This window comes from Amblyomma americanum, chromosome 3 (assembly GCF_052857255.1).
Source record: "Amblyomma americanum isolate KBUSLIRL-KWMA chromosome 3, ASM5285725v1, whole genome shotgun sequence".
NCBI classification, from domain to species: Eukaryota; Metazoa; Arthropoda; class Arachnida; order Ixodida; family Ixodidae; genus Amblyomma; species Amblyomma americanum.
Genome location: NC_135499.1, coordinates 187,945,833 through 187,960,174, shown reverse-complemented (window position 1 = coordinate 187,960,174; position 14,342 = coordinate 187,945,833). Strand labels below are relative to the sequence as shown.

Here is a 14,342-nt window from a genome sequence, read left to right as displayed (position 1 = left end):
CAGTTCGAAGCGAATTCAAAGCCAATAGTTATTTTGTTCGAATATTTCTGAATCGAAGCAAACAGTTTGTGATTGGAAATTTAGTAGTAAAAAAAAAAGAGGCAATTCATTAGAGCTTAATCGCATATGCCAAAAGACATGGTTTGCAGAATATACTAAGCTGAAATAAAAAGAATGAAACATAATAAAAATAAATGCTTTCAAACTTGCATTAGGCAATGTTGAAACAGCAGCAATCCAAAGTAAACTAAGCATCATAGTCTCAAACCCTTATCATGCGATATTTTACATGCTGTTGATTTTAAGTATAAATTTAAGTTGCTCAGAGATTTAATGGATGCTGAACTTTTATTGGATGCGTCGCATCTGATGCTGCTATTTCTCGCACCTCATTCATGTGGCATAAGGTCACGTGATTGCACTGCACAAGCGTGATCGTGCATTTGTACCGTTGCCGGAGAAGGCTATGGCCCAAGTCGTTTGTATGGTTACACTAAAGTCGAAAGATATCAGCGAAGGCACTGCGCACGTGCCGGAAATGGATGCGGCACGTTGCCGTACACTAATCAGAGGACGTGATACTCGCGAGTTCTGTGATGGGACCTTGTGCAGACCAACCGTGCAGCATAGCATGTTGTGCTGCTCTGGACAGGGGCACATCGTCGGCATTGGCGAGCACGAAGCGCACTGCAGCAATAGCTAGGCCCCCCCCCCCCGTAAAGGAAGGGATAAAGAAGGAGGGAGGGAAAGAAGAAAGAGAAAACTGAAAATTGAAAGTTGGATTTTGAGGAAAGGTGCAGCGCTGTGCAGTGGTGGAACACGTGTGGCTCAGTGCTACTAGTGGCGCATGTGCAATTAGTAACTAGGGAGCGAGACAGAGAGAAATATCAGCAGCGAGGCGCGCGTTGTGACACCATGTGCCCCCTCTGAGCACCCTCACAGCAAAATCGCAAGTTCGCGGCCAGTAAAGCTTTCGCTTTAACATCTTCCTGAGGTGTGTGCATTCATCTAAACATGCGAAAAGGTACCAGAGAAGTGCAGGGGTGGCATACCCCTAAGCCCAGATCATAAGCTCAAGAAAATAGCGATGCTGTATGAAGCGAACACTGAATAAAGCACTTCGCGGTACCCACTTTCTCATCACGGTAGTCAAAATAACTGGCTGTTCACCTCACTGAGTTTCAATCATCGAAGGGTGTACACAATAAGGTATCACTGGCTTCAAAGTTGGTGTCCTGCGACACACAACACCGCAAATAAGAAAGCTAACACTGACGGAGCGCTCGACTCGATCATATTGTTAGATCTGCATTCTTATCTTTTTGTCAACTTCACCTTCTGGGCCTTCCATGCACCAGCACAACGCAGTTCCCACCGCGGTGTGTTTGCTTTCGCATCTGGGTTGTCTGTCTGGGCTTTTGTCCCATCCAGTGCTTAAAAGTCTGGCTGCATCGAAGAGGGGGTCTATAAGTGATTCGAGCACAGGTGGAAAGGAAATTAGACAGACAGGAAGCGGATGGTGGCCTGTTTTACAGATCGTTTTATACAAAAGGGAGGAATCCATTTTAAAGGTCGTAGTTTGATCAGTTTATGAGACAGACCTGAAACAAGCTATCCTCATGGTCTGCCAGTAAGCTTTTGTTTGTAGTTAGCCTTGGAGCTGAATGGTGAGCTCTGGATTGACTCGTGGTGTGAGGGCACGGGTTTTCGTTTTTCTTCAAGCCTGGCACCGGATGTGTCCGTAAAATGTGTCACCGGATGTGACGTCATCAGTCATGATCCGAAGAGTGGTGTGGTGAAGAATATAAAGTCAATGATTAAATAATATTGAGTCTGAGTCATTAGCCATCGGCCATTAAAATTCGGCAATAATTGATTTACCCTAATTAATGATCCTAATTAACAAGTGCAATTTCTGGCATTAATTAATCATGTCGGTTATCAGCACTGATTAATGATACTTAATGGGAGCAATTAACTAGTTTAATTAATGGTTATTACTAAGTGTGAGTGCCCTTGGTTCAACAGTGGGGTTAACCTGACTGATGACAACGATGGGAGCAAGCTGTTCACCAGATCAGAAGTTCCAACCTGTGCAGGTGCCTGGCCACTTCGGCCCACCGCCGCTCATTCAGAAGCGCAGACAGGGTGTCCTCTGGGTCGGCTGATTCAGCACCCTGGGGAGGTGGCGGCGAGAGCCGTTCACTTTCAGTGTCCTCGATCGAGCGCAGCACTTCAGAGCGCACGGCTGTCAGCTCTTGGGAGAGGTCCGCCAGCTGCCACTGGGGTGCTGCCCAGCCCAGTTGCTCCAGCAGGCGCCGATAGCCTTCCAGTAGCAGCAGAACCTGTGCAAAAGGATAAGTATTCAAGTTTTATAGCTCAGTAAAAATTTACAAATTGATGTACAGCTTTGCCACTAGTAAGCACTAACTAGTAATCAAAAAATAAGAACATGCAATCAAGGCAAATACCATTTTCTTGGCAATCGCTTGGCTGTATACAGATATACAGTCAAAACTTGTTATAACGAACAGGGATATAACAAATCATTGGCTATATCGAACTGTTGCAAAATATTTTAACAAAAACATGAATTTTTATTACCCCTGCTACACAGGCGTTTTGAAAGCCTTCCAACCGAATTTCATGCAACCCGACTACCAAACGTGTGCTGCTACACGAGGTTTTTGAACGGCATTCGGTTGAGATGACGTTAGAGTCGACGGAGCTCCGTGGGGACATTCGAGAGTTTGGAATGGCTTCGAGGCACAAGCGCATGTACTCTCGAATGTAGCGTCTTCGCACCATAGGTTGGAGCACAAGTGCCAGTTTTTTTCACTTTGTGGTGTTGCATTTGCTTTGTTTTGTGTTGTACATTTTGTACTTGTGTGCATGTGCACATGTGCGTGCGTGTGTGTGCGTGTGTTTAGTGCACCTTTTTTTTTGTTCGACAGTGAAGTTTATTGCACTTTTTTGTTTTTATTTTTCATTTTTGATGTGTTTCTATTAATCAAATGCAAATAAGTGAAAGCAACTATGAATCGGAAAACGAGGCACCAGCAAAAAATAAAATGAACACATCCAGCCCCCAGCCCAACTGTAGCAGGTTTGGACAGAGAGAGAAACAAGTGTTCTCCAAGACTGTTCGGAGGAGAGGCTGGCCAACTTGCGTCGCCGAAAACGCAACAGCAGTATATATGAAGAAATTACTGCTGAGCTTCGCGTGGCGGGTTCCAAAGAACAAAGCAGCAAGTCAAAACAAAAATTGAGAATTTGTACAACGAATTTCGGTAAGAACTTGTCTAGACACCACGTGCGGCTGCCGCACAAGCAGCCAATGCCTGCCCTGCACGCCAAGGTCTGCCCTGCACGCAAGTACCTCCTCTCCTCACCTTTATGACACGGCGCTCTCCTCAAAAGGTAAACAAACAAGTGGTGATGTTATGGGCCGTGGGCAGCATCTTGGTGCGCTGCCAAGGTCTGCACTGTGGACCGCGCGAAAACTGAGAAACCCACTACACAAAGTCAAAGGCTGAAAAAAAAAAAGTAAATTATGGCCAACAAAAGTGGGGGGTGGGCTCATAATGCGAGTGAATTCATTATACGAGTATATACTGTAATGAATAAATACAAGAATTTCTTTGAAAAGACATTTTATTGTTGAAAGTAGCAGTTTTCCAGTGGAGTGTAGCTATACAAATTAAATGTTGCCGCTATATGTTTAAAAACAAAACTTGATGGCAGCAGCACCCCTGCAGCATAGCGACAGAATACTGAAGCTTTCGAATGTGTTTGGAAATTGTAGTGTAGCATCGCGCATGTCCATCCAGTCTGAATGCCATTCAAAGTTTCATATATCGAACTGCCAAGTGCCAAGCTGTACCAGCTCAGATGGTAGGCTTTGCCTCACTACAGGGGTGACTAGTGGTGATACGGCAAGCGTTCACACCACGAATCACAGTTTAGCTCGCAACTGCCAACAAAGGAGAACGCATAGCAGCTGCGACCATACCAGCAAAAGAGCTGGAAGAAGCAGAAGAAGCAGCAATAGCATATGCCATGTGCTTAAATGTTTCGCAGGAAAAGACCATAATAAGCGACTCAAAAACCGCTATAAATAACTTCATAAAAGGCAGAGTACACCCCCCGGCCGCAAAACAAATTAGCAAATACCGCCCAGAAACTCGAATCAATCTAATATGGGCCCCCGCACACTCAGGTCTCCCGGGAAACGAAAAGGTCAACAACATAACCCGAGAACTAACTATCCGGGCAGGACCAGGTGCGTTCCCAAACCACGGGGCCAGATCAGCGAGGGACCATCTTCTAACCTTAAGTGAAATCACGACTTTCTATCAAAGGAGCAGAATGGAATATTCCCGTCCCAGCCCCACGCTCATGCAAGAGCAAGCAACCACTCTCAGGCAGCTCCAAACACACACATTCCCCTGCCCCGCAATACTAGCCAAAATTCACCCAGATATATACTCTGCAGAATGCAAAAGCTACGGAGAGTATGCTAACCTCAACCACATCATGTGGGCCTGCGGTAAGAACCCTTTAAGCCGAATAACAACAGAGGAGCAGTGGGAGACCGCGCTGCGCAGCTCGGACCTGTGGCAACAAAAGTTGCTCACAGAGAGAGCTGACCAGGTCGCCGAGATCCAAGAGATCCAGGCCACCAAGCGACAGTAGCCCACCTGCGCCAGAAGGGAGCCTTCCTCTTCAAAGACTGAAATAAGTTTATTCTCTCTCTCTGCCAACAGCGAAACAGATGATGCAGCAGCGAGAACAGCTGGCCTCTCTCGCACCAGTTGATAGTGCCCCGGAACCAGCGACATTGTCGGTGGTTGTAGCTTTCCAGTAGCCATCCTCTGCTCATGTCGCCTGTCACGAAGCGGAGGTGGTAGAAACGGCGATAGCTTTTGTCCTGGCATCCAATTTTTTTACCCAACACTGCTGTAATGCAAGCACGGCATCTTGGCTGGTGTCTAACCTGTGCCGCCACATTCTGCAGTGCAGTGCGGGGAAGTCAACCTGACTGACGTTTGGAGCTAGTTTTTCTTGCAGCCTTCGTAATCACCACGAGTGGCTTCGAAACGGTGTTAAAACTATGGAAAAGATCTGTCCCAGTTGCTGTTTTTCGTAAACTTAAATTTCGCTTCTCCTGTGTGAGTATTTGGCGAAATTTTATATTCGAATTTCAGATATATCGAACTATTTTACAATTTTCTCCCTATTCGCTATAACGAGGTTTCACTGTATCACATTACTTACCATATTTACACGATTGTAAGTTGACCTATTTTTGACTAATACATTTTCGTTTTGGAATGCACTCTTATTAAGCCTCATGCATTTGCTACCCATTTACAACACAGTGGCTTATCGTGAACATCTTGGTTAATGTGTAGCTATCATCGTGTATGGGGATAAAGCAGTCTCTCGTAAAGCAGCCATGAATTATGCTGCGCATTAGAAGGAAACATTAAAACTGATTCAGTGGAGCATGCGACTAGAACGCTTGCAGCTGCTGCTGACATTTACGGAGAGAGAGCACTCCCTTGCCGTCACAGGGGAACATCCAGCCAGCGTCTTCTCCCCCACTCCACCACTCCGTCTGCAGGCCCAAGCTGTCATAGTCCGAGGTGAAAGGAGCTATCGCTTATTGTTGTAGGGTGACTCAGCTTCTCTGCAGCATAGAGGCTCTGGAGTGCTCTACAGCCTAGGCTGACAGTAGCAAAATGTACCGTAGCCACCATGGCCTTGCTGCTTGCTGATCGGAGTCACTGCACAGCTGTAATCTTGCCCCATCTCAATGCAATGTCACATTATTGGTGTTGCCATGGCTCGCATGCTTTCCCTTTGTAGTGCTTCCAAAGTGACATCACTCCCTAGCGTGTCTCACTTCGAGGAGAAGCTCTGAGTGCTGATCAGCGCCACCTGTGGAGAGCTCTTTTCAGAAGTTCTACATTTGGAAAGCACTGTGGGAACTGTCGTCTTTAGCACGTTTAGAGACATGGACAGTCCAGTTGAGACTTCTCTTGCGTGGTCCGATGTGGCACTGTTGCCTTTTATTACTGGTGAGACGCCATCCAATGCAAGTGGTGCCTTCGAGAAAGATGCAGGCAGAAAGGCACTGCTTATGCGCAGGACATGCTTCGCCCATTGGCCCACAATATAGGGTCTGATAGAGCAGTTGGGACCCAGTTTAACTGCCTGCCAGGATGCACTAGTAGCTGCCGTCTACCTGAATAAAAGCTTCCGCATGTGCATGGAATGTCTCAGGCATCATCCTTTCAGTGGATATATTTAAGATGTTATCAGTTAGGTCGTACTGCCACTTCGTGTACAGTTTTTCGCATTCTCGAGAAGTATGCTTTAACAAGGCTTCACTGTATACGCCTTCGCTCTTGAGGTTAAACAAATAAGCCAACAAAACAAGAACAAGAAAACGTGAGGAGAAAATGAGTAAAATGTGGGAGACAGCATTTCACACGGCAGTGAAAGCACCACAGAGAATAGTTTGTTATGAGAAGAGTGCAAGTGTGTTTGGATACCTGGAAGTGTAGCCGGTACAGAGCGCGGCAGAGGTCAAGGCGCTGCTCCAGGAGCAGCTCCTGTGAGAGCGCCTCCCCGAGGGCCTCTAGTTTGGCACCTGACCGCACAGCATCTGCAGCCTCGGCCAAGTGCTCTCGCTTCTCGAGGAACGTCTCCCAGTGCTCCTGCTCCTCCAGCACCAGGCAGCGCAGCCGTTCAGTCACTGCACCTCCGCGACACTGGAAGCAGTGACAGACAACAAAACATTTCCGTTAATACTTCATGTCGGAAAAAACTGTCTGACATCGGTGGCCATTTAAAGCCTCGCAGCTGGAGCGGCCGGAAAAGCAACGTAGGTGGCGCACGTAAGTCACGTGACCTTGTGGCGCCATCACAACCTGCCCACCAAATTGTGAGCAAATTGACCACTGTGGCAAGTGGCAGTTAAATTTATGACTGGTTGCAATAGGTTGTTTGGGAAGAGCAGCCTGAGTCACACAAGCCCCACTGGTCGCAACACCTGCTACAGGCACAGTAGCGCATCACTTAACCACTGCACTACTGTGCCAGGAGTGGTTTGAGGACTCCCAAGGATTATGAATGTAAAGTCAAGAATGGCCAATTACATATATATAGGCATTAACCCATTAACCCTATCGCATCATACCCTGGAGGCGAAGCTTAAGTGTTCCCCCTTCCCCTCCCCCAAGTTTTTCTTTGCTTAAAGGGGCTATGAAGGGGGCTCTAATAAAGTTGCGGCAAGCATGGGATATTGAAGCACGCCACTTCACGAATAGTGTCCAGCAAGGATTTTTTAAAATGTGCTTTGTAGAAGCTGAGTTATCTGTAGTTAAAATTTGAATTTCAGCGTCTTCGCGCCTTTCCCTCTCCTCTCGTCACTTTTTGCACGCTGGAAGGTAGGCACTCCTTTGCCGGCCCACCTCTGGGAGCGAAACTTCCCGACCCGCCGGAGATAAATGGCTTATTGGCCGCGGCCACGGTAGCTGCCTGACATCTGAAAGAATCTAACCAATGGCCACCTCTCACCTTGTCTATGCAGATGCGGGGGACGGAGGAGGGTGCAAGCATAAAAAAGTCGCCAGGAAGGGCTCGCCAACTTTGACGCGTGATTGTGGGTCGTCTGCTGCGCGTAGAAGAGTATTATTTGGCTCTGGTTTTCATGGCAACACAGTGCAGTGATTAAGTAAGTTAATGTGCTCTCCTCGGAAGGCGTTTCAGAGGCCCTTTAATGGTGCCAGTTTTTCTATCAAGCTACACCTTTTTAGAATATGTTTGTGTGCGCTGCAGTTGCCAGTAACATGATCCCTTGGCTGCAGTTTTTTTAACGCAAAAACGTTAAGGCTCCCGTTCTGCAGAATATCTGACATCATCGGTGTTATCATCAGCGCTGTGAGCGGAAAATACGGATTGTGCCACCTGCTCGCCGAGACAGGTGGCAGTTCAATTAACGATTGGTCACAAGAGGTTGCTTGGAGAGAGCAACCTGGATGTCACAAGCCCCACCGGTGGCTGTGTTTGAAACGACCACTTCTCAGAGCAGTTGCGAATCACTTAACTGCTGTACTACTGTGCCAGATGTGGTATGAGAACTCCCCGTGATATATGAATGTAATGTAGAGAATGGCCAATTCTGTATATACGGGCCTGTAGGCAAAACCTACGCTGGACACAAGGTGAGAGCTCAATGGATTGTATGTTGTTTGTTATCTATGACTGTACGCTCTTTCTTCCTTTTTCTTACATGCAATTTTTTCAGACACTCATGCGTATATAAAATGCTTTTCAAGTCAAATAAAGTTAGTTGAGAGTCAGTGCTCGTTGTGTCGTCTTTACTTTCGTCCCAGTCCTTATTCGCGCTGTTGTTTCATAATTTACTCTTTAGAATAGGTTAAGCATTTTGCAATGGTGAAAGAAAGAACAGTGTCCATGTCTGCAAAGTGGTATGCAAAGATTACCCCAGACTGCTGAAGGCACCCATTAATGCTATCACATCAAAACTTCAAAACTCAGTCTTGACCCACGGCTGAGGGTGGCAACACTTGTATTTCATTTTTCGAACTCTTCCAGCTCCACTTTTAGAATAGGTCATTAGAACGCAGTAATAAAGGCCAACTTCAATTGGTCCCCAGAGCCCCTTTAATTTTTCGCCTTCCAAAGTTAACAACATGATTGTGAGCCACACTGTTGTAGAGTTTCCAAGATTAACTTCTACACTCAAGTCTTCTTAAATGCCCAACAAATTCCCAGCATCTTAGAGTCATTGGATTTGCACTGAAATGTGGCCACGACAGTTGGGAGTCAGACCAGCACATTTGCCCTCAGCATCACAGTGCCATAGCTGCTAATCCAGTGCAGTAGGTCAAAAATCTCAAGTACTACATAGTAGTCATCTGATCATTCACTTTGAATTCAAAGCATAAATATTAGCACCCTTCTGCTCTTAGTTATGCTTGGAGCCACTCACAATAGATGTCACTTGTGGGTCCACGTAGACAAAGGGCAGCTCGGCTTGAGTGGCCAGCACGTCAAGCACGTTGAGGAACAGTGCGGTCACGCGGCGGAGGCAGTCAGTGCCAGAGAGCAGCTGGCAGGACTCCCGTGTCATGCGGGAGACCTTGCGAAAGGATTCCCGCAGAAGGCGCCCCAGCGTATGGTAGATAGAGCTAGTGTCTTCTGGAGTAGCGGCCATGAGGCGGTGTAAACTGGCTCTCCAGGCATCCTCCGCATCATCCAGGGGCGGTACAGTTGCTGTCAGGGGTGAGAAGCTCGGTGAAGTGTTGCTGAGGGTGAGGTCACCATCACTGACAAAGCTCTGCGAAGACCCCGACACAGGGCTTCCAGGTCTGCGGAAGCTTCCTTTAAGAGGCAGTGAAATGGCAGGGAACACTAAGCTGCTGGTGCAGCTTGGAAGCTCCGAGTGGTCATAAAGCGGAGACACACTGCCGGCATCATCGTCTGACGATTCTTCCCGCCGCGGTGTGGTGATGCTGCAGCGCACGGTGATGCTGGAGTCTGATCCGGAAGGCTGAACCACACTAGCGCCCTGGGCCTCGAAGTTGGGGGGCGACCTGCGCCGTACTCCCCAGTTGAAGTTGTCCATGCTCTCGCCTTCCTGACTTTCCAACTCGTATTCAAGGAAATCAAAGTCCTTGAAGATGCCAAACTGCTGGTCACTGTGTGTGCCATCGTCCAGCTTGCTGTCGGCCGAGACGTCATTGTTGGTGGCCGACACCTCCTCCGTGCTGCTGCACATGGAGGATTGCCGCTCAGCAACATCGCTGGTCTGGCTGAAGATGACTGAGGGGCTCTTGGGCAGCCCGACGCGTTGTCCGCAGGCTGTCAACAAACTGATGAGGTGCTCACGCGTGCGCCCCTGTGAAAGCCATGGGCGCCTCCAGCCACCCAGGGAGCCATTTTCACTGAAAGAGTGGTTGTGCGACAAGCTACGTCTCGGCGAGCTCTTTTCCTCTTTGGTTTCATTAGTGTCTTCTTTGGCATCTGGGTTTAGACCCACGACAGGGGTTACAGAGAGATCAAATGTAAATTCGATCGTGCGACCTGGGAGCTCTCGCTTGGCAGAAAACTCCGATTCAGCAAAAGAAGTGCTGGAGGCAATGCTGATGCAGTCAGCAGTGGTCACACCTGAAAGGGATGCAGGTACTGATGAAGGTGGTGCAGCCAAACTGGATGACCGAGCCACGACATGCTTCAAGATTTTCAACACGTCTTTCCAATGTGAGCCTTCCACATGGCGAGCAATGGCTCGTAGAAGGTCAGCATTGATCGTCTGCGCCGCACTCTGGATGTCCATGTAGAGAAGGATGCAATAAAGGACATTAAGCATGTGTTGCATCAGAGACGGGGGCCCTTTTTCCACCATCTCCACAAGGAAGGAGACAATGCTGATGAATACATGAGAGTAGGCATCATAGAGATACTTGACCACACACTTGGTCCACTGCAGGTTTTCTTTGCTGAAAGAGTGCTGGCTGTAGAGCGTCATCACTGTGGCGAGATTCTCCAGCTTTTGCGATCGCTCCATGCACACCTGCGCAATGGCCTTAGCAGCACGCACGCACATTGGTGCAGGGTCATCAAAGTTCAAGAGCAGGTATGGCAGCAATGCCATTACGTGAAACGGGAAAGCCAGTGACTCGGTAGGGTCCACAACTGGCACGTCTAGATGATGGGTCAGCTGGCAGAGAATGCCAATGGTCTGATCAAACGCAGCAGGGCTGGTGCAGCCCTTGAGCAGCAGAGCATGGAGGCCGGGAAAGCCTGGCCATTTCATCTGGTGCTGGATCTTGTCCACTTTTTCCAAGAAGTCCACATTCTCTAGTGGCTGCTTGCTGAGCACTTTTTCCAACAAGCGTAAAGCAAGCAGGAACTCATGCTCGTAATCTGAGTCAAGGAGCGACACAGCAATCCAAAAGAACTGTGCCAACAGGGTCGTTTTGTCCTCCTGGGTGTACTGCTCGTCAGCCATCTTGAGTGAAAGGGCACTGCGTGAACGTCCCAGGCTGTTGCCTCGTAACCTTGCCTCATCGTCAGTGTAAGCACGCGATCTTGATTCACGGCACTCGGATGTCGGACTTTCTGGTAGCTTTTTGCCAGAGTAGGAGACTGAGTACGAAGTGCTGCGCATGTGAGACACAAAGGGGGTGCCGACTGGCGAGTCGAGAGGTGGAGGAGCGCTCCTTCGGTTATCTTTTCCAACAATATTAGGAGCTGACTGAAAGATCTCCCGCATCAGGTCATCAATTCTGAGGTTTGAGTCTAAGGAATCGACTCCTTCCTCCAGTGTGAGCATCAACTCCGTCACGTAGCCCTGCATGTCCTCTCCTTGTTCAGCGACTGTTTCAACAAGGCGTGACAAAATGTCAACCAGCATACGTGTCGTTATTGGTACACGCAGTGCACGGAAGATCTGGAGCGAGCGTCCCGCGTAGTGACGTGATGAACATGAGAGTGCCAGCTGGAGGGCCACCTGTGCCCAGCGCTGCTCAACGTGAGCCTGTGGAAGTGAGTCCTTGAATACTGTCACCACGTGGTGGACGAACATGCTCAGCTGCTCAGCACTTTTCACTGACCACACCTTGGCAGTTATGTCCTCGTAAGCCCACAGGGGCGACTCCTTTTTGGAAGCGAGAAAGTCAACGAGGGCCTTAATCGTCGCTTCAATGGGTCTTAAAGCAATGTCTGGCTCTACGCTGCCCAACTTGATAAGCACTGTGGATTCTGTGTTTGGCTGGTTATTGCTAGACGGTGCAGTGTTCCCCTGGCTTCCTGTGGTTGTCGTTGTCGTTATGGTCACTGTTGACGAGGCAGCCGTGTTGCAATGGCCTGGTGGCTGCTCCTGTGCCAAGGGTGCTGGCACGGGGTGAGTGGGCGGGGCATCAGTGAAGTTGATGGTGGGCACGATGCGTGGCTGGGTATTAAGGCCATAGCCGAGCTGCCGGACGCGGTTGTCGAGGAGGATGCGTGCAATGCCCAGGTGGTCTCGGTGCTGCGCCACCACAACGAGCAGGTTGAGCAGCAGACGAGTGCAGTGTTCATGCACGAGTGGCCGGACGTGGTCGAGCCCCAGGAATAGCACGTGCAGCAGCATGGGCAGGTGAGGACCCCAATCTATGGGCACGCCACTGACAACCACATCTGTGAGCAGCATCACCGCCAGGTTACACCTAGGTGATGGAAAAGACACCCACATTTATTGTGATTAGAGGCTCAGTGAACACTACAATCCAGTACTCAGTACAAGGCTATGGCAATGTTATGCACAATTTTAAATCATATTATCATCATTTATTATCCCTTAAAGGCCCCAAGTGAGGAATTACATAAAGTGTGGGGGGGGGGGGGGGGGGGATTGATAAAAGATATATATCAATGGTCAGTAATATAAAAACGAGAACAGGCACTACAACACAATAACACAATAACAATACAAGGATACCATAAATTTAACAAAGCAAAATTCAAAAACTCCTAAAACAGACTATAAGCAGCATAAGTGCAATATTATCAAAAATGCAATATGGACCACAATCACATAAACTCGAAAGAATAAACATTACACCAAAAGGAAATCGTTGCAGTTATTTGTTGTGATGGGCAGCTAGTTTAGTCCTAATAGAGGACTGGCGCACACCGTTTTTTCACAAAATTTAGGGGCTCAGTAACAAGACAGGTAAAGTGAACCTGACATTTAAAGGAGTATAGACACCTAATTTTGGTGGCATGTTTTCTTCTCTACAATGATGCGGAAGACACTGCTATGAATAAATTGACATGTGGTATCCACCTATGACTGCCAAGTAATTTATAATCGACTTTTTCTGTCAAGCTGTTTCGGTTTCTGCTTCAACAGCCGAACAATGGCTATGACGTCAAAGTGTCGTTATATGTCACGTGAGGCATGGAAAAACTGCGATATAATCGCTGCTTCATCGTTTTAATTCACTACAGTGCTGAAGCCTGCCTTCCTCAAGAGCCGGAATGACAACGAATGTAGAAGGAGCGATTATATTGCTTGACATCACAGTCATCGTTCAGCTGTTGGAACTGAAACCAAAACAGCACGAGAAAGAAATCTGATTATAAATTAATTAACGGTTGTAGCAGAATACCACGTGTTAACCCATGTACGATAATGTCTTACACCTCATTACAAAGAAGAAAACACGAATCCAAAAGTTAATTGTTTGTACTTCTTTAAGGCCTGAAAAACCCAAAGTTTAGGAATTGCAAGTACCTACGATGTGCAGGTTTTCCAAAAAGATCTGGACTGAAAAATATTGGACTGTTGCAGGGGTTCTCAAACTGAGTTCCACAGAGCACTTGGGTTCCTCAAGGAACTTTGTGAGTTCCCCCGAGCACCTAAATCCATGCACACCTCAAACTCCATGCTTCATTGCCCATTTTATTTTTGGGACTAATCGTATTGTAATTGGTCACAGTTAACAGTTTCACTGTACAGGAAGTCATTACCAACTGAATTTCGTCATTTTTCTGAGGAGCTGTGTGTCTGTGTGCTCTCCTTTTTGTATGGCCATAGGCAGAAAGGGACAGAAGTCAGGACATCAGGATACCTCAGTACCTTCTGAAAGCAGCTGGAGTTTCCTAAGGCTGAAAAGATTGAGAACCTCTGCGGTAATGATAAGCTGGTGTGCCAAATGAGAACAGGCATTGTATTACAATTAGGGGTGTGCGAATATTGAAATTTTTGAATACGAATTGAATACGATAATGAAGAAAAAATGGCTTCGAATATCAAATCGAATATCTGTTCAGTACAAAAAAAATTTCAGAATATGATGAGCAAGCAAACATTGTTGCCCTTATTTTTTTCAAAAAGTGCACGGTCTCTGCAACTAAAATAAAACTAGACTGCCTCAGTATCATATAAAAAAACATGATGTGCACAGAAATGTATACTACTTGATTAGACAGCATAACAGTATCCAAACTATAATGAGGTCATGCAAAACAAAATCCATAAAATGACAAGACTGGCAACAAAAAATAACATGACGACTATTAAACCTAATTCATTCGGAGTTCAAGGGACTGGAAGAAATGCCCAGTTCATCCGAAGGCCTCGGTTAATAAAAAATTGACCCCCCCCTGAAAAAAAAAAATGCAGCCGAAAATGCTGAAGACGCAGTAAGGCCTTATGAGGTGGCTCCATCGTGCTAACACCTGTAAGCCCGTGACAAGCCACCCGTTTTGGAGTGCTGGAAGAACAACACAAATGCAAGCAAGGGGCCGGGGAACGCACA

The 14,342-nt window shown here is 47.4% G+C and overlaps 1 protein-coding gene across 4 annotated transcripts in view; it reads right to left on the bottom strand.

The window, feature by feature from the left end:
* The window catches only part of fry (microtubule binding protein furry), a 35,403-nt gene that overhangs the window by 2,461 nt on the left and 18,600 nt on the right, over positions 1 to 14,342 (bottom strand). For 2 of the 4 annotated variants that reach the window (XM_077659239.1, XM_077659240.1), the window contains exons 7-9: positions 9,026 to 12,245; positions 6,561 to 6,779; positions 2,074 to 2,345 (exon numbers count right to left, since the gene is read on the bottom strand). In XM_077659239.1, the coding sequence (XP_077515365.1) occupies positions 2,074 to 2,345; positions 6,561 to 6,779; positions 9,026 to 12,245 (3,711 nt within the window). The remainder of the gene's footprint in view (positions 1 to 2,073; positions 2,346 to 6,560; positions 6,780 to 9,025; positions 12,246 to 14,342) is intronic. The other 2 variants (XM_077659241.1, XM_077659242.1) reach the window with 1 other exon arrangement.